Here is a 22,670-nt window from a genome sequence, read left to right as displayed (position 1 = left end):
AGGGCCTGTTCAGTGCAGTAATGTTCTATGTTCTGTGCACACCCATTCTAAAATGTGGTGACCAGAATTAGACACAATGGCTCTGTTGCAGCTTGACCAGTGTTTCTTATTTAACTCTAGACCAGCGGTTCTCATCCTTTTTCTTTCCACTCACATCTCACTTTAAGGAATCCCTATGCCATCGGTGCTCTGTGATTAGTAAGGGATGGCTTAAGGTGGGATGTGAGTGGGAAGGGAAGGTTGAGAATCACTGATCTGGACCCAATTGTTACTGAAATATTTTGCTTGAGAAAAATTGTCATTGGTCCATTTCCTTTGGAGTTCTGAAACCGTGCACATAACGAGTCAATGAGGGACAATTTTTCTATTAACTGTTAACTTCTATCAGGTCTCCACTCTGCCCTCCTACACTTCAGAAAAATCAACCCAGGTTCATGCAACCTCTCCCCGCGTAGCAGTGGCCACCAGCGGTGGAGGGAATAATTGGTTGGGGTGATGTTTAGGGTATCAATCTTTGTCTGGGATTGTCTAGAGTTGTGGAGCTAGATTCATACCTGTGCCTTGTGGGAGGTGGAAAGGCCCCAGTGTATGAGGGTCTGTGTTACAAGCCATAGACTCCCCAGACTCTTAATGCTTTTGTTACCACAAAATGCCTGATGTCAAGAGGATTGTGGCTTTCTTTGATATGTTCTGCACCCCCTCCACTCCACTCCACTGCCCCGCAGTGCCAATGACTTGGGTTCAATCCTGAGCTTGGGATTGTGGGGGAGGTTTGCAATGTTGCAACACCTGCCTCAGCCACTTCCTCTGGTAGCCAGTTCCATGCACCCACCACCCTCTGTTAAATTTCTTTCCCCCCCCCCCCCCCTCACCTTAAACCTATGTCCTCTGGTCACTGGACTTCTGTGTGTTCTGGATTTGTTGCAAGAGAAGATAGTTGCCGATGGTAGCAGCAGGAGGAATGGTTGATAGAATTTAATGAATGGGAAGGATCTGGGTGGTGCTATAGAGCAAAGGGATCTCAGAGTACTGGTCTAGAGGTAAAGGTTCCATTATTGTCATGTATGTAATACACATAAAATTCTTTACCTTTGTCTACTGTAAGGAAGATAGAGAGTCACCACTTTGTGTAGTGGCCCTCACAGGAGTTTGCCCCAGTGAGGAATGAACTCACAACCCCTTGATTACAAGGGCAATGCCCTAATCACTGAGTTATCTGAGCCTCAGCATGCTGGAGAGGTTCCATTTGGAGTATTGTGTTCAATTTTGGTCACCATGCTGCAGGGAAATTGTCATCAAGCTGGAGAGGGTGCAAACAAGATTGACGAGGATGTTGCCGGGACTCGGGGGCCTGAGCTACAGGGAGAGGTGGAGCTGGATGGGGTTTTATTCCTTGGGGTGCAGGAGGATGAGGGGAGATCTCACAGAGAGGGTTAGAGGAATAGAGCAGCGAGTCTTTTGCCCAGAGTAGGGGAATCAGTGACCAGAGGACATAGGTTTAAGGTGAGGGGGGGGGGGAAAGAAATTTAACAGAGGGTGGTGGGTGCATGGAACTGGCTACCGGAGGAAGTAGCTGAGGCAGGTGTTGCAACATTGAAGAAGAAATTGGACGAATGCATGGATAGGATGTGCTTAGAGAGATAGGAGGCAAACTCAGGACATTTTGATGGGCATGGGGAAGTTGGGTCAAAGGGCCTATTTCCACGCTCTACGACTGTGAGTCTGATTTCTTTCGAGATCACAAATGCTTGCAGGTTGGTGGGCTGGGAATTGATCACTGGAAATTTCCCCGCTGGTGTAGATGAATGGAAAAATCTGCAAAAGTAGTTGGGAATGTAGGGAGAAAACTAGTTGCAGGAACATTTTAAGTGGAAACAGGATAGCTCTGTGAACTGGTATAGACTCAGTGCAGAAGTATCTCTGACAAATGAGTTGGTGTGTTGGTGTGTACCTCTTGGATATGAAGCAATCCACCTTGCGGGGTGTTACATGCAGATGAGAAGCAATTAGACTTCTCTCTGAGGTGTCATCGTTTACTAGATTAAGCAAATATGATTGTAAAACTACAGAGATTATTCAGGATTCATGTAAAAAGAAAGGCTATTGACTTTCAAATGAAAGGTGCCCGTGATTCATTTTGCAGCGATCAAAGTTTGAAACAAAATTATTTCAAGGAACTCTTTTACAACGGGGAGTATATCAGTGCTATTTTTATCGTGGGTGATAATAGAAGCAGGTGTTTAAAGGAACTTGCCAAGTGGAGGTAAGGCTACAGACAGGAGGACAATGCCTGTTTACAGTTGACAGCAAATTCAAAGTACGTCAACAACCAATCAATCGCTTATCTAACTTCATTATCACTTTGTTAAGATAGAGCTGCAGTGGAAAATCAAGAATTTGTCCTGCGATGCCACGTTTTGTTCCCTCTTGTACTGACTGATAGAAGCCCTGGACTGAGAGGGGTCTCTTCGATTCAAGAGGAATCGAATGCAAGAGCAGGATGTGAAGTTGAGGCTCTATGAGGATCGGTGAGGCCTCGCGGAGTCCTGTGAGCAGTCATGGACTCCTCATTGGAGAAAGGATGTGCTGGCATTGGAGATGGTTCAGAGTTCCCTTAAACACCTGCTTCTATTATCACCCATGATAAATATAGCACTGATATACTCCCCATTGTAAAAGAGTTCCTTGAATTATTCCAGGAATGAAAGGATTATCACATGAGGAATGTCTGGCTGCTCTTGGCCTGTACTCGTTGGCATTTAGGAAAGTAAGAGGGGGTCTCATTTGGAAAGTTGAGAGACGTGGACAAAGTAGATGTAGAAAGGTTATTCCCCACGGTGGGAGAGTCTAGGACAAGAGGCCACAGCTTCAGGATTGCAGGGTGTCTTCTTAGAACAGAGATGCATTAGAATGTCTTTATCCAGAGGGTGGTAAATCTGGAATTTGTTGCCACAGGGGGTTGTGGAGGTCGGGTCATTGGGTGTATTTAAGGCAAAGGTTGATAGGCTCTTGATTAGCCAGGATAATACACTATCAATAACACCGAAGACTACCTGACTGATAGGCTTTTATTATCATAAACACATCTCATGTTGCTGACCCGAGATCCGAGCTTGTTCTGGGGGAGGGGTTATGGGGGTAGCCTCCTTTATTAGGCGAATCAAGGGGGAGGAGCCACAGGTACCATCAGCAAGAGCCGGGGCCAGCCAGACCCGTACAATCAGTATTAACAGTGGTTCCACCACACAGGGTATCAAAGGTCATGGGGAGAAGGCCAGATGCTGTTGGCAAATGGGATGGGTCAAGTGACGGAGGTTAGTGTTGGCGAGCACTTCGGGTCCAGTGATCATAATGCCATCAGCTTCAATGTCATTATGGAAAGAGAGAAATCAGGGCCAAGGATTGAGGTTTTTGATTGGGGAAAAGCTAGATTTGAGGAGATGCGAAAGGACTTGCAGGGTGTGCATTGGGACAATTTGTTTTATGGGCAGGATGTAGTAGAGAGATGGAAGTCTTTTAAAGATCAGATTTTGAGAGTGCAAAAGCTTTATGTTCCTGTTAGGTTAAAAGGAGGGGCAAAAGGTTTGAGAGAGCCTTGGTTTTCAAGGAATATTGGAAACTTGGTTCGAAGAAAAAGGGAGGCGTACATTAGATATAAGAAGCATGGAGTTAAGGAGATGTTTGAAAGATACATTGAATGTAAGAGGAATCTTAAGAGAGGAATTAGGAAAGCTAAAAGAAGGTACGAGAAAACTATGGCAAGCAGGGTGAAAACTAATCCAAAAGAGTTCTACAAATATGTTAATGGTAAGAGGAAAGCTAGAGACAAAATTGGTCCCTTAGAAAATCAGAGTGGAAAACTGTGTGTGGAGCCTAGAGAAATGGGGGAGATATTGAACAGTTTCTTTTCTTCGGTATTCACTAAGGAGAAGGATATTGGGAGATGTGGGATAAAAAAAGCAAATTGGGTAAATATGGGGAATATAGAGATTACAAAAGGTGTAGTTTTAAGGCTTTTGAAGAATATAAAGGTGGATAAGTCTCCGGGACCAGACGGGATCTTCCCCAGGACATTGAGAGAAGTGAAGGAGGAAATAGCAGAGGCTCTGGCGGTAATTTTCCAAATGTCATTAGATATGGGGATAGTGCCGGAGGATTGGCGCATTGCGCATGTGGTTCCGTTATTTAAAAAGGGTTCAAGGAGGAAGCCTGGCAACTATCGGCCTGTAAGTTTGATGTCTGTGGTAGGTAAATTAATGGAGAAAATTCTTAGAGATAGTACTTATAAACATCTGGATAGACAGGGTCTGATCAGGAGCACTCAACTTGGATTTGTGGGAGGAAGGTCATGTTTGACCAATCTGATTGAATTTTTTGAAGAGGTGACTAGGAATGTGGATGAGGGTAGTGCAGAGGATGTTGTCTATATGGACTTCAGTAAGGCCTTCGATAAGGTACCACATGGAAGGTTAGTTAGGAAGGTGCAGTCTTTAGGTATAAATTTTAAGATAGTCAAATGGATTGAACATTGGCTGAAAGGGAGAGGCCAGAGAGTGGTAGTGGATAATTGTCTGTCAGGTTGGAGGCCGGTGACCAGTGGTGTGCCTCAAGGATCTGTATTGGGCCCATTGTTGTTCGTTATATACATTAATGATCTAGATGATGGGGTGGTGAATTGGATTAGTAAATATGCAGACGATACTAAGATAGGTGGAATAGTGGATAATGAAGAAGGTTTTCAAGGATTGCAGAGGGATTTGGGCTGCTTAGAAAAGTGGGCTGAAAAATGGCAGATGGAATTTAATGCTGATAAGTGTGAGGTGCTTCATTTTGGTAAGAAGAATCAGAACAGGACATACGTGGTAAATGGGAGAGCATTGAGGAATACAGAAGAGCAGAAAGATTTAGGAGTGACGGTACATCGTTCCCTGAAGGTAGAAACTCACGTGAATAGGGTGGTGAAGAAGGCTTTTAGTATGCTGGCCTTTATCAATCACTGCATGGAATATAGGAGTTGGGAGGTGATGTTGAGATTGTATAAGACGTTGGTGCGGCCTAATTTGGAGTTCTATGTGCAGTTCTGGTCGCCTAATTATAGGAAGGATATAAACAGAGTGGAGAGAGTGCAGAGAAGGTTTACCAGAATGTTGCCTGGGTTTAAGCATCTGGAGTATGGGGAGAGATTGGACAGATTGGGTCTTTATTCTTTGGAGCGTAGAAGGTTGAGAGGGGATTTGATAGAAGTATTTAAGATTATGAAAGGGATAGACAGAATGGATGTGGATAGACTATTTCCGTTAAGAGGAGGAAAGATTAAAACAAGAGGACATGAGTTAAGAATTAAGGGGCAGAGGTTTAGAGGTAACATGAGGGGGAACTTCTTTACTCAGAGAGTGGTAGCTTTGTGGAATGATCTTCCGGGAGAAATAGTGGCGGCGGAGTCAATTGTATTATTTAAGAAAAGGTTGGACAGGTATATGGATGAGAAGAAGATGGAGGGTTATGGGCATTGTGCAAGGAGGTGGGACTAGAAAGGGGTGTTTGGTTCGGTGCGGACTAGAAGGGCCTAATGGCCTGTTTCCGTGCTGTAATTGTTATGTTATGTTATGTTATGTTATGCTTCAGCTCATGATTGAATGGCAGGGCAGGCTCAATGACCTGAATGGCCTTATGGAACTGAGGGCTAACCTTTTCACCCAGAGGGTGGTGGGTGTGTGGATATGGAAGAATTGAGCACTGCAGTCCCTCTGGTGAAGGGGCTTCAAACCTGGAATCAGGTTTATTGTCATGAAGCCGTGCCATGAAATTTGTTGTTTTGCCACGGTGGTATCGTGCAGGACAGGGTGCAAAAATGACTCTATATTTCAATTTTGTAAATGCAAGATTTTAAAATAAATTACTGCAAAAAAAGCAAAAAAGTGAGATTGTGTCCGTAGCTTCATTGCCCGTTCAGGAATCTGCTGGTGGAGGGAAGAAAAGGGGGAGGACTCTTGCTTTTGCAAGGCTGACGGTAGCGGTGAGAAAAGGGTATAGGTCTGAGTAGTTAGGGCCCTCGATGAGAGCAGCTGCTTTTTTGAGGCACCCCTCTTAAAGATGGAGTGAAATCTGATGCCCATGATGGCTTACAACCCTCTGTAGCCTCTTCCTGTCCTATGCGATGACACCCCCGCAGCAGTCAGCGATGCAACCAGTCAGACTGCTCTCCAAGGTACACCTGCAGAAATCTCCAAGAGTCTTGGGTGACGGACTGAATCTCCTCAAACTCCTAACAAAGTCTAGCTGCAGGTGTGCCTTCTAGGAAGATGTTCCAGCATTTAGATCTGGAGGCGATGAAGCCACAATAATATATTTCAGTTCAACAGTAAAGTCTTCCAAGTACTGTGATCATGGTTCCATTCACAGAGGTGCTGGAGAAACTCAGCTGATTACGCAGCGTTCTTCGTGTAGCGAAGACATGCAACCAGCGTTTTGGGCCTGAGTCCTTTCTCAAGGACTGAGCAATATATTCCCGATCGGTGTGTCATTATGAAGGCAACTTGGAAATGCGCCCAGCGCTTGCCCTTCCATGACCGTCTGATAAAATTTGGGAGGTGCTGTCTGCATAAACGAAGCAGCGCATTTAGTAATGGGTGGAGGGAATGAATTGTCTGGGTGGTGTAAAGGGAGTCAATCACCCTGGAAGGTGCAGAACTTCTTGTGGGTCACTGGACCTACAATCGACCAAGCAGGTGAAGTTTGCTTCATAGCCTTCTTGGCCTCTGCCTGGTCAGTGCTGGGTAGGTTACAGTACACAAGGATGTGTGTTACTAGCCACAAAATACCCTCAGCCCCTGACCTGCTCTTGTAACCACAACATGTTTGTGACTGGTCTAGTCGATTTATCTAGTGGTCCCACAGGATGTGATGAAGATGTGAGAGACTAGGTGGCACAGTTAGCACAGTGATTGGCGCAAAGCTGTGACAGTACCACCAACCAGGGGTTTGAATCCGGCACTGTCTGTAAAGAGTTTGTACATTCCCTCAGTGTATGTGTGGGTTTCCTCTGGCTGCTCTGGTTTCCTCCCACCCTTCAAAATGTATTAGGTTTGTGGGTACTTGTGCGGGCCAGGCTCGTGGGCTGGAAGGACCTATTACTGTGGCGTATGTCTAAATTAAAATTAAATTATACCATTGAATCCTCTCCTCTGATGGAGATGGTCATTTCCTGGGATCCCTGTACGCAGGAGTCCTCCCCCTTTAGAGCTTCTTCTGAGTTCCTGATGGGATTCGAGATGATTCAGTAGATTAGCAATCTTTCTGAAGCAAAGCCTTCGAAGGGGGTCGAGATTCTTTGGTTCAGAGAAGTGGTCTCAACCTTTCCCCCCATCCCCCCAACTCACATACCACCTTAATAATCCTTTACTAACCACAGAGCACCTGCAGCATAGGATATGAGTGGGGAAAAAAAGGTGATCTTAAACCATAAAATTAAACCTGGTTTAGAAAGATTCGGGTGATCTTAATGAAATATTTGAGGTCCAAAGAAGGCAAGAGAGATTTTCTTTTCTGAGAGGGGATTTGATAGAGGTATTTAAAATTATGAAGGGAATAGATAGAGTAGATGTGAATAGGTTCTTTCCCCTGAGGGTAGGGGAGATTGGAACAAGGGGTCATAAGTTAAGGGTTAGGGGGCAAAACTTTAGGAGTAACATGAGAGGAAGCTTCTTCACTCAGAGAGCGGTGGCTGAGTGGAATGATCTTCCGGAAGAGGTAGTTGTGGCAGGGTCAATTCTGTCATTTAAGAGGAGGTTAGATGAGTACATGGATGTGAGGGGGTTGGAGGGTTATGGGCATGGGAGTGGGTAGGTGGAACTAGTGGAGTCTCACGTAAATCAGTGCAGACTAGAAGGGCAGATATGGCCTGTTTCCGTACTGTAAATTGTTATATGGTTATATGGAGGGAGAATGAAGGGACATCATTTCAAGATGAGCCATCCGGGATTAAAACTTCTTCTTGCAGAGAGTGATATACCTGTGGAGTTCTCTACCCTTACTCATTAGCAGGATTCAAAATGTGGGCAGATATGTCTTGGAACAATCAAGCGACCGAGGGCAAAGGGGGAACTGGAGGAGGAGTTGAAGGTTGGGGTAGATTACTCATGGTTATTTTGAATATTGGGGCAGGTTAAAGGGGCTCGATGGCCTCTTTCCTGCTTCAGTGTCCTTGTGAACTGTGACAGAATATAGATATGTTTTTGGGAGATAAATTGGGCAAGGTTTGTTAGAGTAGGTCACATACAGACAGCCTTTGCAAGAGCTTTGGAGAGTGCCCAAGAGACTTCACTAATGGATTGTTGTTTACAAAAAGGCAACAGATGAAAGAGCTTGTCGGAGCTGCAGATTGTCTGGAGGGGAACTTGCTGTTCTAGGAGGATCAGGTGGATTTGCAAGCAGAGAGAGTCAAACAGGCTTTCTCTCAGAGAGAGAGAGAGAGAGAGAGAGAGAGAGAGAGAGAGAGAGAGAGAGAGAGAGAGAGAGAGAGATCACTTCTACAGTGTTACAGCCAGCAGCAGCAACTGGGACTGGAACAGGACAAGCTGGCCAGCTTGTGGAAAACCCCATTTGGAAGAGGGTTGTCAGTGCTTAGTTCATCTTGTTCAAAGCCCTTGTGGTTTCTGCAAGAGGAGAGGACTGGCTGTCTTATGTTTCACTTGGAATAAGAGAAACAAGAAGGATCTCTGTGGTGACCTGAAAGAAAGAGGTTATCATCTGGAGAACCCTGAGGGGGCAAGTTTTGTCAGCAAGAGACTGGAATGGCTGATGGAAGAAAATCAGTTGTGGGTGACCTGGAACAAGAAATTTCTCTCTGAAAACTGACAAGAACCTTCCTGAGGGGTAACCATTTACCTTCAAGCACCAAAGGCTGGTGAACTTTATAAATGTTAAATTCTGTGCACAGTTCACTGCAACCAGTGAACTTGGAGGAATGAGAAGTGAGATTGGACTGTGAACCTAAGCACCTTTCAGAACTTGCACATACATTATATACACGTGGACTTAGAATTAGAAGGGGGTTAAGTTAGGTTAGTTAAGTCAATAGTGATAAGTTAAAGTGTGATTCAGTTTTCATGTTTAAAGATAATTAAAAGCAACTTTGGTTTAAGTAAATGTTTGTCTTGGTGAATATCTATTACTGCTGGGCTTTGGGGTCCTCTGGGCTCACATCTGTAATTTGGCCTTTTTAAGCACCAGATCAACAGACAATGAGAGGCGGCTGAAAGGTATGCAGGTTGATGAGAGGCATAAAAAGAGTGGACAGTCAGCACCCTTTTTCCCAGGGTGGCAGTCGCCACTACCAGAGGACGCCAGTTTAAGGTGAGTGGAGAAATGTTTAGGAGAGACATTGGATGGAGGTTTTTTTTTTACACAGAGAGTGGTGGGTTCCTGGACTGCATTGCCGGGTGCGATGGCAGAGACTGGTATCATAGGGACATTTAAAAGGGTTATTGATTGGCTCACGGATGTAAGGAAAATAGAAGGTTTTGTTCTGTGAGGTTAGGAAGGGTAGGATTGATGTGGAATAGCATAATATTGTGGGCTAAAGGGCCTTTACTGTGCTATGTTATTCCAGGATCTATTTGTTATATAGGCAACAAACCCAGATCAATGCAACTCTAAAATCCTTAGGTATTAGATATGCCCTGCTCTTTGTAGAAGCTGAATACAGGTCATGTTCCTGTGCTCAGCGGCTCCTTTCATCAGCTAATCTGTGAGAACAGAAATGATCAGAGGAACGTTTTGTGGAAAATAATATGAATTAGATTGGTGTCCAGGCAGGATGGGTCTAATTGGCTAATGGCAGGAATGAGATCCATAAACACATATTTGCTCTTGAAAATTTAACTGCTCCAGTAACGTATTAGCCATTGTAAATTCAAAGGTATGCAATCTTATCTGGAAATTGGCACAGGTTGTTCATTACTGCTCAATTCAACACACCATTTGGCAGTTGGGTCCAAAGGCAAGCTATCAATGAGTAGTACGAGAACTTGAGGCCTGTCTTCTGACTAATGGATGTATTTGTTTAATCGATGCTGTTTGGCCACAAAGGAATTCAGTCTGGAAAATCCCATCACTTCAGCTGTTCATATCCTTTCCCTCTATTTTTTACCTTTACTCCTTCTCCCCCCCCCCCATTCTCTCTTTCAATTTGCTTGCCCATCTCTCTTGTCTGAATTTCCTCTCCCTCCCACGTCCCCTTGTTCATGACCCGATCTTGCCTAATGCATCATCTGGTCATCCGAGCGTCCAGTAACGTAGAAGGGCGCAGGAGGTAGCAAACGTAGCCGGGCCCACCGCATCCACTGAAAACACTGGTGTCAGAGGCGCTGCCTCAGCAAGGCAACCAACATCATGAAGGCCCACCTCACCCTGGTCACAACATCTCCTTGGACAGAAGGTACAGAACCAACATCTCGAGGTTCAAGAACAGCTTCTTTCCAACAGCTATCAGGCTCTTGAACCTTCCCATGTTACATGAATCAGGTTCGGCTCCAACACCACAAAAGGACTCTCTGCACTATTGGAACAACACTTTTTTGTGCACTGAATATTTATTAATTATTTATCTTTGTTTTTATTATCTTTTTAATTTAATGTATACTATTGTAGATTTTTACTTGCTGTAGCAAGTAAGAATTTTGCTGCCATATTTGCATTTTATAATGTATACAACGATAAACATGTTCATTATCATCAGGGAAATACTTAATAAGACCATAAGACACAGGAGCAGAAATAGGCCAATCAGCCCATCAAGTCTTCCCTGCCATTTAATCCATTTCCCCACTCAACCCCACTGCCTGCCCTTCTCCCCTTAACCTTTGATGGCCTGGCTAATCAAGAACCTTTCGATCTCTGCCTTAAATATGCCTAAAGCCTTGGCCTCCGCAGCTGCCTGTGGCAACAAATTCCACTCTCTGACTAAAGAAATTCCTCCCCTTCTCCGTTCTAAGCGGACGCCCATCAATCCTGAAGTTGTGCCCTCTTGTCCTGGACTCCCCCACTGTGGGGAAATAACCTTTCTACATCCGTCCATGCCTTTCAACTCCATCCACTGTCCATGACCTTCGATTTCAATCATATCCCCTCATAACCACCTCTGAACCCATGAGAACCTCCAAGCTTCTCAACCTATACATGAAACCAGAGTCCATCTAGAATCATTCTGCGCCCTCTCGGTAGCTTTTAAATATTTATTAAAGGCATCTGGCTGGACATATTATCCAAATGGTGCATTTTTCAAAATATTATCATGACTTTCTTAAGGGCTAGGAGGTGATGTTGAGACTGTTCAAGGCATCGGTGAGGCCAAGTTTGGAATACTGTGCGCAGTTCAGTTCCCTAAATAATAGGAAGGATATCAATAAGGTAGAGAGGGTGCAGAGAAGATTTACTAAAATGTTGCCTGGATTGCAGTATCTAGAATTCAAAGAAAGATCAAGTAGACTTTATTCATTGGAGAGTAGGAGGTTGAGGGTGGATTTGATAGAGGTGTTTAAAATGATGAGGGGGATAGATAGAGTAGATGTGAATAGGCTCTTCTACTTGAGGGTAGGTGAGGTTGGAACGAGGGGGTCATAAGTTAAGGGTTAGGGGGAAAAACTTTAGAAGTAACATGAAAGGGAGAGCCTCTTCACTCAGAGAGCGGTGGCTGAATGGAATGACCTTCCGGAAGAGGTGGCTGCAGCAGGGTCAATTTTGTCGTTTTGGAGAAGATTGGATGAGTGCATGGATGTGAGGGGATTGGAGGGTTATGGACAGGGAGCAGGTAGGTGGGACTAGAGGAGATCACTTTAATTGGTGCGGACTAGAGGGGCCGAGATGGCCTGTTTCAGTACTGTATATGTTCGTTTTCACTGGGAGGGTGGTCTGCATCTGGAACGAGCGGTCAGAAGTAACTAGAAGTGGACACAATAATAAGGTTCCAAAGACATTTGGACAATTTTATGGATTGGAAGGGCTCGGAAGGATAGGGATCAAATGCAGGCAAACCTGTGGATCACCTAGAACAAACTCATGGACCACCTATAACAACTCCACGACCACCTGTAGCCATTCTGCAGACCACCTGCAACCACCCTGCGGACCACCTATAATACACCATGGACCACCTGCAACAACCCCGCAGACCACCTGTAACCACCCTGCAAATCACCTGTAACAACACCATGGACCTCCTGTAGCAACATTGCAGACCATCTATAACCACCACACGGAGCACCTGCAACAACCCCAAGGACTACCTGTAGCAATACTGTGGACCACCTATAAATGGTTACAGAGGAGAGGTAGAAAAGTTGTTTCCCCACAGTGGCTGAGTCATGGACAAGAGGGCACAACTTCAGGATTGAAGAGACTCCACTAGAACAGAGATGGGGAGGACCACCTGTAGCAATACCTAGAACAACCCCATGGACCACCTACAACCACCCCGTGGACTCCCTGTAACCATCCTGCAGACCACCTGTAACCATACTGCGGACCACCTTTGTGAATCACCTTATAACAAACACTGCCAAATGGGACTAGTCCATGGTTAGTATAAATTAGAAGGGCTGAAGGGCCAGTTTCCTGCTGCATAACTCTATGACTCTATGTGATTATCATTTTGCTCTGTTCTGATGAAACGTCACCAATCCATAACATTAACTATTTCCCTCCATAACCGCTACCCGACCGACCAGGTGTTTCATAGAATTCTCTGTGTTTTCCTGTTTCCGCACACTTACAATGGAAAGCTTATCACGATGACAGGCTTGGGTTGTCATGAGTACACTCTGTACACTGAAAATGGATGCGGTTTCAGAGAATTTCTGGATGGCTTTACAATTTTTTAAAATTGAAAATTTATATTTAATTTTTGATTTAAAATTTAGACATTCAGGCCCTTTTCAGCCTGCGAGCCCATGCTGTCCAATTACACCCACTTGACCTACAACCCCCAGCACACTTTGAAGTATCTGATGGGGTTGTAGATCTATAATTCATTTCCCTAATCAGTCTGTGGCTATCCAAAAAATTGTATATCCGATCTCTTGTGTGCATTGCAACTCAACGGTTACAGAGTAGATGTAGAAAGGTTGTTTCCCCTACGGTGGATGAGTCTTGGACAACTTCAGGATTGAAGGCGTCCACTTAAAACAGAGGTGGGGAGGAATTTCTTCAGCCAGAGGGTGGGTGAATCTGTTGCCACAGGCGGTTGTGGAGGCCGGGTCATTTAAGGCAGAGATTGATTATTTCTTGATTAGTCAGGACACCAAAGGTGATGGGGCGGAGTGGGAAAATGAATCAGGTCATAATTAAATGGCAGCATAGACTCGATGGGCTGAATGGCCTATTTCTACTCCTACGTTTTATGATCTTATGGTAAAACGTTAACAAAACGGTGAAAATTAAATTCACACCATGTGCCAAGAGAACAAAAAAGACAGTAAATGTGTATTGTGGAAGAGAAGAAATCCTGTGTGAAGTGCATATCTAACAGAGAATAGTAAATCCTGACGTGAATATTCCATGTGACATCATTCTGTTCGTACGACATGTTACAGGATTTCTGCATCTCTGATGACATCACTCTGAAATGTACCACACGAGGCCTTTGATAATGTCACCAATATATGTGCTGTGCGGTATGATTTCACCATAAATTGTGTGCTTATGGAGTGGACTTGTTTGATAAAAGTTCAGCACAGATGGAAAGTGGAGGTTGGTGGTAGCATTTGCGAACAAGCCCCACCTGACGATTCTTCTCTCGCTCTTGTTCCAGCGTTGCAAAGATAAGCTGAATGCCCTTGCGATCTCAGTGATGAACCAGTGGCCCGGCGTGCGGCTGAGAGTGACGGAAGGCTGGGACGAGGACGGTCACCATTCTGTGCAATCCTTGCACTATGAGGGTCGGGCTGTGGATATCACCACTTCCGACCGGGATCGCTCCAAGTATGGGATGCTGGCGCGCCTGGCAGTGGAGGCAGGCTTCGACTGGGTCTATTATGAATCGAAGGCTCATATCCATTGCTCAGTCAAATCAGGTAAAAGGATTGTCCTGTGATCCATAGAGAACAAATTCCCTCCCTGAACTATTCCCATTTGCCTGCATTTAGACTGTATCCCTTGAAATCATTCCTACCCTGGCTAATCAAGAACCTGTCAATCTCTGTCTTAAATACACTCATAAATACACCCTGTAGATTTGATTAATCACAACCATTAAATTATACTCATAATCAGAATCCTTTGCACTCCTGTGAAAATTATCCGTTAGCTTAATAGGGCAGTGCAATTAGCCTAGAGGGCGAAACGGTTAGTGTAGAAGGTGACACGGTTAGCCTAGAGGGTGGCACAGTATGGAGGGCAGCATGGTTAGCCAGACATGGTTAGCATAGAGTGGCACGGTCAGCATAGAGGGCAGATTTTCCCCGGGGGCTCCAGTTTCCACCCACCCTCCAAAACATACAGCATGGGCAGTAGGAGTTCTGAACTCACTCCCACACGAGAGGTTATTATGGTGTGAGTGGGGTCTAAGGTCTGAAAACGTAGAGAGTAAGTTATGTGGGAATGGGTAAGGGTGGTATTGCTCGACTTGGAGCTGAAATAGGCTGGATGGGCCGAATGTTCCGAGCCTTGGCAGTGCTATCATTCTACAAACAAGTGGGATCTTGAGGTACAAAGGCAAAAATCACTAAAAGGCATCAATGTAGGTTTTAATAAGACCATAACGTGGGTTGGGTGCTCTGGTCTTCTCTCAAGTTTATTTGTCATCCGATTGTACAAGTACAACCAGTGAAACAGTGTTCTCCAGTCTACAGTGCAACACACTGCAAACATACACACAGACAAATTATATATGTATGTGCACAGAATGTATACACTGGGTTATATGTGTGTGTGTGTGTGTGTGTGTGTGTATAAATATATATCTATTTACACACAGTATATATAACTGTTAAATAAATGCATGGGGGGTGGGGAGGGGAAACCCCAGCGATCCTCCCTCTCTGTCACTCTTCTGGTCCTGACCGCCCATCTAATGCTCTATGGCAACTGCTCTGCACAGGACGCTCTCAGGTAGAGGTCCTGTAAGAAGTTGACAGGGTGGTGGCTGGTAGCCTCAGTCTTCTTTCTCACGGTGTTTTGCCATGATATAGGTGGGTGGCGACATCTGGGGGGAAGTGGGGAGACCAGAGAGAAGACCAAAGGAAAGGAGTGTGACATGGAGGGACCGTAAATATTTCAGGCAGGATGATGTGGGGCATCCATTCAAATATAAAGAAGGAACCCACTGAGTGCCAGAACGTTTTTAATTTAATTTAATTTAGACATACAGCATGGTAACAGGCCATTTCAGCCCATGGGTCCATGCTGCTCAATTAACCTACACCCACAGTACGTTTTGGACGGTGGGAGATTCGGTACATCACCGATGACATTTACGGGTGTACCGCGGAGAGCATTCTGACTGGTTGCATCAATGCCTGATACAGAGCCCCTGGGGGAAACCCACGCAGACATGGAGAGAACAGGCAGCACAGGATTTGAACACAGGTCCAGTCCCAATTGCTGGCATTGTAAAGACGTTGCGTTAACCGTTACACAATATGAGCTCTTGTGACTTCCTGACTTCAGAGCCACATCATAGTCTCTTCGACCAACTGCATGTCTGGCAATTGATCTCTATGCATGCAAATTTCCTGGCCTGAATAGTCATAAAACCCTTTTCAGAATCAAATTGTGAACATGCATCACAAACGTTGTTGTTTTGCGGCAGCGGTATTTTGCATTGCTATAAATTGCTATAAATTACAGTTCCGTAAATGCACTATTTCAAAATAAATATATTCCTGCAAAAATAAAGAAAAAAGTGAGGTGGTGTCTGTGGGTCATTGTCTGTTCAGAAATCAGACAGCAGAGGGGAAGAAGCTGTTTTTGTACCATTGGGTGTTCGTCTTCAGGCTCCTGCACCTTCTCCCTGATAGTGACATGAGAACAGGGCATGGCCTGGGTGGTGGGGGTCCTTGAGGATAGAGGCTGCTTTCTTAAGACACCGCCTCTTGTAGATGTCCTCGATGGAGTGAAGTCTGGTCCCCCTGACGTCGCAGGCCGAGTTAACTACCCTCTGGAATTTTTTCTTGCCCTGAGCGTTGGCGCCTCCGTACCAGGCAGTGATGCAACCCACCAGAATGCTCCGCATGGAACACCTGAAGAGGTTTTCGAGAGTCTTCGGTGACGTACCGAATCTCCCCAAACTCATCACAAACAATAGCCGCTGGTGAGCTTTGTTAGTGATGGCATCGATATGGAGGCTCCAGGATATTTCCTCGGAGACGTTGATACCTTGGAATTTGAGGTTCTTGACCCTCTCCACTGCTGACCCCTCGATGAGGACTGGTTTGGATTCTACTGATTTGGACCAACGTCCATGACGGCGCTGGCCGAGTTCACAACCCTCCATAGCCTCTTCCTTATCATCTAACCCCCTACTCGATCCCAGGGACCTCACGCACACCTTCCAGAACCAACCAGAACAAGCAGTGCCAAACAGGAGTCAATCTGAGCCTTAAACAGAAGAAAAATGTCAATGTAGCAAAGCTACGCTTATCGATTAAAGGGCACGATTTTGTTCGGAGATATCCACATAATTATTAAGATTTAACAGGAGCTCTGAGCAACGTCCCTATTAAATAGTACACAGGGACTGTTGTTTGATATAATACAGACAGGTACACTGGGACTGCTATTCACAGAGGTCACTATTCTGTCGTGTGCAAAGGAATTGCTATTTCCTATAATAAACACAGGATCTGCTATTTTGTAAAATAGAGAGAGGGATAATGTTCACAGGGGCTGATATTCCCTAGAAGTTGCGCAGAGGCCACTGGTCAGTTCAAGGACTGCTATTCCCCGTAAAGAGATGGAGTCACTCCCCAAGGCAATGGGCCCTTCAGCCCATCGGGTCTGTGCCAGCCGTCAGCCGATCCATTTTGTGCCCCCCCACCCCAATATTCCACCACCCCTCTGTACCATCGGGGCAATTCTGAACGGCCAATTAAGCCATCAGCCCGCACGACTTTGGGATGGGGGAGGAAACCGAAGCATCCGGATGAAACCTGTGCCCCACACAACACCGTTCTGCCACACTAATGAATACAAGGATCGCTATTCTCCAAATTATAAACAGGAACTTCTATTCCCATTGGCATTCCCAGGAACTATTATTCCCAATAATGTTCACTGGGACTGCTATAGTAGTCACAGTAGCTACCATTCTCTTCAATGTACACAGGGTCTACTATCCCTGATGATGGATACAAAGACTTCTATTGTGAATAGAAAGCACAAGGACTGCAATTCTCTGTAGTATTTACTGGGACAGCTATTTGCCATAATATACACAGACTTTTATTCTCACTGGCTACTGCTCTCACCGTCATACACAGGTATTCCCTCCATTATGCACGTGGTAACATTCCCTGGAGCAAATACAAGGATTGCTACACCCACGATGATGTAAAGAGATTGCTCTTGTCTGTAATATACATCTGGGCAGTTGCAGTTTTCCCCGCAAAATATACATAGGCGTTGTTTTTCTGTAGAATATGTTCCCTGGAATATATCTATAGATAGCTATATCTATAGATATCTATAAGGATTGTCATTCTTTATAGTATACAGTGATATTTTACTTACAGAGGATGTTATGCTGTATCATGCCACATACTCTTGATTCCCTATTGTTTAACAAAATATCTGTTCTTCTGCAAAACAGCTGTGGAAGCAGGCACAATTCGCAGAGTATAGAATTGCAGGGTAAAGGAAGATCAATTAGTCCCAAGCAAGGGCAGCGTGGGAACACTGTTGTGGGGTTCATTCAGGAGACTGATGGCTGCAGGGAAGAGACCGTTGGAGCACACTTTCACACACTTGCGCCTTCTCCCCAATGGGAAGAGGGAGAAGAGAGCGTGTCTGGGGTGTGATGGGTCCTTCAGCGTGCCGCAGCAGGAGGCGTAGATGGAGTCCACGGTGGGGTGGGGTGGGTGGGAGGTGTGCCGAGCTGCATTCCTTGGATCTTGAGTAAAGTCGCTCCTGTCCCAGGCTGTGAAACTATCCAGCATGCATGCTCCCTGTAGAAGTTGTTGAGGGACAGGGTGGTGAGGGGGGTGATGCCAAACTTGTAAGTAAGTTGAGGCGTTGGTGCACTTTCCTGAATCACATCAACCAATTTGTCGCAGGTCATTGGAGAGTCTGTGACATTAGTGTGGACTTCATGTAAACTCTGGACCTTTGTTCCCATATTGAACATATTCCCCATCACATACACTAGGCCCCCATTCTAAAGGACCTCTGGATGGGTGTGCAGGTAAGCTGAAATAAAAGCAAAGAATGTTAGATAAACAGAGCAGGTCAGGTAGCATGTGTGGAAAGAGAAGCAGGGTTAACTTTTCACATGCTGCTCCTTCGTCAGAACTTTAAGTCGTTTTCACGTTGCAGAGTGGGTGGACAATGGATGGCTAGGACAAAGGAAATACTTCTAAAAGAGAGGTACAAGGCCAAGGTTGCTGTGGCAGGAATGACTTATGCAAGGTCATCGAGTCAATGGGCTTATGGGAGAAATTTCAATTTAAAATTAGACAGGGCCTTCTCGCCCAAGAGCCCAATGCTGCCCAATTACACCCAATTAACCTACAACCCCTGTATATTTTGGAGGAGGGAATCAATGCAGACACGGGGAGAACGTACAAGCTCCTTACAGACAGTGCCGGATTTGAACCTGCAACAGCATTGCGCTAACCGTGCCGCCCAATTAAAGAGAGAGAATCTGAACAAAGACATTTTAAAATCAAAGCATCATAGAGCATGGAAACAGGGCCCTTTGTCTGCTCTGGACAAAAGACTCTTGCGTCCACCTGATCTATCCCTCTTGTGAGATCACCTCTCATCTTCTAAGCAATAAAGCCCCAACCCAGTCAACCTCTCCCCACAGAGTCCTGGCCACATCCTCATAAATCTTTTCTCCAGCTCGACACCGTCGTTCCTGCAGCACGGTGACCAAAGCTGAACACAATGCTCCAAACGGAGCGTCACCATTGTCTTGTATAGCAGTCAACTCTCTGACTGACGCAGCACAGAAGGAAGGCCCTTCCTCATGCTTATCGGTTAATTCCACCTCTCTCCGTGCCCTGCTCATTCAAGTACTTGTCCTAAAGCCTCTGAAATCTTTATTTTACTCTTCTTGCCGCCACCACCTATTCTAGATGCCAGTGCAGGATTAGCTGAAACTGTTAGTTCAATCAGAGAGGGCGGACTTGCCTGAAGTTTCTATAATTTAATGTTTGAATCAGCGTGAGGATTTAATTTATTGTCATAGAGACATAGAAGATAGGAGCAGGAGTAGGTCATTCGTCCCTTCGAGCCTGCTCCGCCATTCAATGAGATCATGGCTGATCTTAAAGTTCAGTACCCCGTCCCTGCCTTCTCTCCGTAACCTTTAATACCCTTATACTGAAGAAATAGATCTAATTCCCTCTTAAATAGATTTAATGAACCTGCCTCCACTGCCCTCTGTGGCAATGAATTCCACAGATTCACCACCCTTTGGGTATAGAAATTCCTCCTCATCTCGGTCCTAAATGGTTTGCCTATTATCCCAAACCATGGCCCCGGGTTCTGGATTTTCCCATCCTTGGAAACATCCCATCTGCATCCATTCTGTCCAGTCCTGCCAGAATTTTATATGTCTCCATGAGATCCCCCCTCAATCTTCTAAACTCCAGCGAGTACAATCCCAATTTGCGCAATCTTTCCTCATAAGTCGTTCCTGCCATTCCAGGTATCAGCCTGGTGAATCGCCTCTGCACTCCCTCCATTGCAAGAACATCCTTCCTTAGATAAGGTGACCAAAACTGCACACAATACTCCAGGTGGGGTCTCACCAAGGCCCTGTACAGCTGCAGTAAGGTATCCTTGTTCCTAGACTCAAACCCTCTTGATATGAAGGCCAACATACCATTTGCCTTTTTAACCGCCTGCTGTACCTGCATGCTCGCCTTCAGAGACTGGTGTACAAGTACCCCTAGGTCTCTCTGCACTTCCCCATCTCTTAATCTATTGCCATTCAAATAGTAATCTGCCCTCCGGATTGTATTACCAAAGTGGATAACCTCACATTTATCCACATTGTAGTGCATTTGCCATGGATCTGCCCAGTCCCTCAATTTATCGAAATCACACTGGAGCTTCCTGACCCCCTCTTCCGTGCACACAACCCCTCCTAACTTAGTGTCATCTGCAAATTTGGAGATATGACATCCAATCCTCTCATCCAGATCATTAATGTAAATTGTGAACAGCTGGGGTCCCAGTACAGATCCCTGTGGCACCCCACTGGTCACCGCCTGCCACTCAGAAAATGAGCCATTGATCCCAACTCTCTGTCTTCTACCTGCCAGCCAGTTCTCAATCCACATCAATACTTTGCCCCCAATCCCATGACCCTTGATTTTGGAAGCCAGTCGTTTATGCGGGACCTTATCGAAGGCCTTTTGGAAGTCCAGGTACACCACATCCACTGGCTCTCCCATGACTATTTTAGTCACCATCTCAAAGAATTCCAATAGACTTGTCAAGCATGATTTACCTTTTGTAAATCCATGTTGACTCTGTCCGATCCCTTCTCTGCTAGTCATATGCTCCGCTATTACATCCTTAATAATGGATTCCATCATTTTGGCCACTACTGATGTAAGGCTCACCGGCCGCTAATTCCCCACTTTTTCTCTACCCCCCTTTTTAAATAGTGGGGTAACATTAGCTACCCTCCAATCCATGGGTACTGATCCTGAGTCTATCGGGTTCTGGAAAATAATTCTTAAAGCATCTGCTATCTGAATGGCCACTTCCTTAAGTACCCTAGGATGTAGATTATCAGGCCCTTGGGATTTATCTGCCTTCAATCCCATCAATTTCTCCAAGACCATGTCCTTAGAGATACTGATTTCTTTCAGTTCCTCCCTTGCATTAGTCTCTATGTTTCCCAACATCCTTGGGAGGTTATTTGTATCCTCTCTTGTAAAAACAGAACTAAAGTAAGAATTTAATTGGTCTGCCATTTCCTTATTCCCCATTAAATATTCCCCTGATTCTGACTGCAAGGGACCTACTCTGGATTTCACCAATCTTTTCCTCTTGACATATCTATAAAAGCTTTTGCAGTTGGTTTTTATATTTGCCGCAAGCTTACTTTCGTAATTTATTTTTGCTCTCTTGATGAATCCCTTTGTCCTCCTTTGGTGCATCTTGAACTGCTCCCAGTCTTCGGTTGTGGAACTTTTTTTGGCCAATTGATATTCTCTCTCTTTGGACCTAACGCTGTCTCTAATTTCCCTTGTTATCCACGGTTGAGTCACCTTTTTTGGTTTATTTTTATGCCAAACCAGTATAAACAATTTTTGCAATTTCTCCATTAGATCTGTGAATGCTTTCCATTGTCTATCCACAGTCAACTCCCCCATAAACACCACCCAATCACCCCCACTAACGTTTTCCGCCCCTTGCTATTCCTCAGTTCTACCCATATAGATTCCGCATCTTCTGAGTTAATATCCCTCCTCTCAATCGTGTCGGTCCCTTCTCTCACCATCAATACTACCCCACCCCCTTTTCTTTCTCGCCGATCCCTCCTAAATATCATATACCCCGGGATGTTAAGTTCCCAGGCTTGCCCACCCTGCAGCCATGTTTCTGTAATCCCAATCAAATCATATTTGTTTATCTCAATTTCCACAGCTAATTCATCTACCTTGTTCCGAATGCTTCTTGCATTAAGATACAAAGCCTTCAGATTTGCTTTTTTCACCCTCCTTGCTCTTTCTGATTTTTACTTTTGCTGCCTAACCTAACTTTTCTTGCTTTATCTTTTCTGTCCTTTGCCCTATCATACAGGTTCCCACCCCCCTGCCAAATTAGTTTAAACTGCACCCGATGGCTGTCCCAAACTTAGCTGCCAATATATTGACCCCTTTTGGGTTTAGGTGTAACCCATCCATCTTGTAGAGGTCATGCCTTCCCCAAAAGAGATCCCAATGATCCAAGAAGCCAAAACTCTGTCCTTTACACCAGCCCCTCAGCCACACATTCATTTTTCTTAACCTTCCATTTTTGTCCTCAGTGCACTTGGCACAGGTAGCAAACTATTCATGAATTATTCATGAAATTCGATGTTTTGTGGCAGAAAAGCAGTGAAAACGTACACATTATAAACATCTTGCAATATTACTCCAAAAAATAATAATGATAAATACTGCATGAAAACTCTGTGGTTCGTTGATCATTCCGGAATCTGATGGCAGAGGGGAAGAAGCTGTCCTTGTGCCGCTGGGGACTCGTCTTCAGGCTCCAGGACCCTTCCCCGATGGTAGCAGAGTGAAGAGGGCATGGCCTGGGCGTTGGGGGGTCTTTGAGGACAGAGGCCATTTTTTTTAAGACACCGCCTCATGTAGACGTCCTCGATGGAGTGCGGTCTGGTGCCTGTGATGCCGAGTTAACAACCCTCTGGAGTTTATTCTTATCCTGAGAATTAGCATCTCCGTATCAGGCAGTGATGCAACCGGTCAGAATGCTCTCCACGGTCCACCTGT

The 22,670-nt window shown here is 45.1% G+C and overlaps 1 protein-coding gene across 1 annotated transcript in view; it reads left to right on the top strand.

The window, feature by feature from the left end:
* Positions 1–22,670, top strand: part of LOC138762256 (indian hedgehog protein-like) — a 98,060-nt gene that overhangs the window by 68,737 nt on the left and 6,653 nt on the right. Inside the window, exon 2 of the mRNA XM_069935933.1 lies at positions 13,808–14,069. Coding sequence (XP_069792034.1) covers positions 13,808–14,069 — 262 coding nt within the window. The remainder of the gene's footprint in view (positions 1–13,807; positions 14,070–22,670) is intronic.

This window comes from Narcine bancroftii, chromosome 4, assembly GCF_036971445.1.
Source record: "Narcine bancroftii isolate sNarBan1 chromosome 4, sNarBan1.hap1, whole genome shotgun sequence".
Taxonomy (NCBI): domain Eukaryota; kingdom Metazoa; phylum Chordata; class Chondrichthyes; order Torpediniformes; family Narcinidae; genus Narcine; species Narcine bancroftii.
Note: the sequence above shows the minus strand (reverse complement) of the source record. Positions and strands in the feature narration are given on the sequence as shown.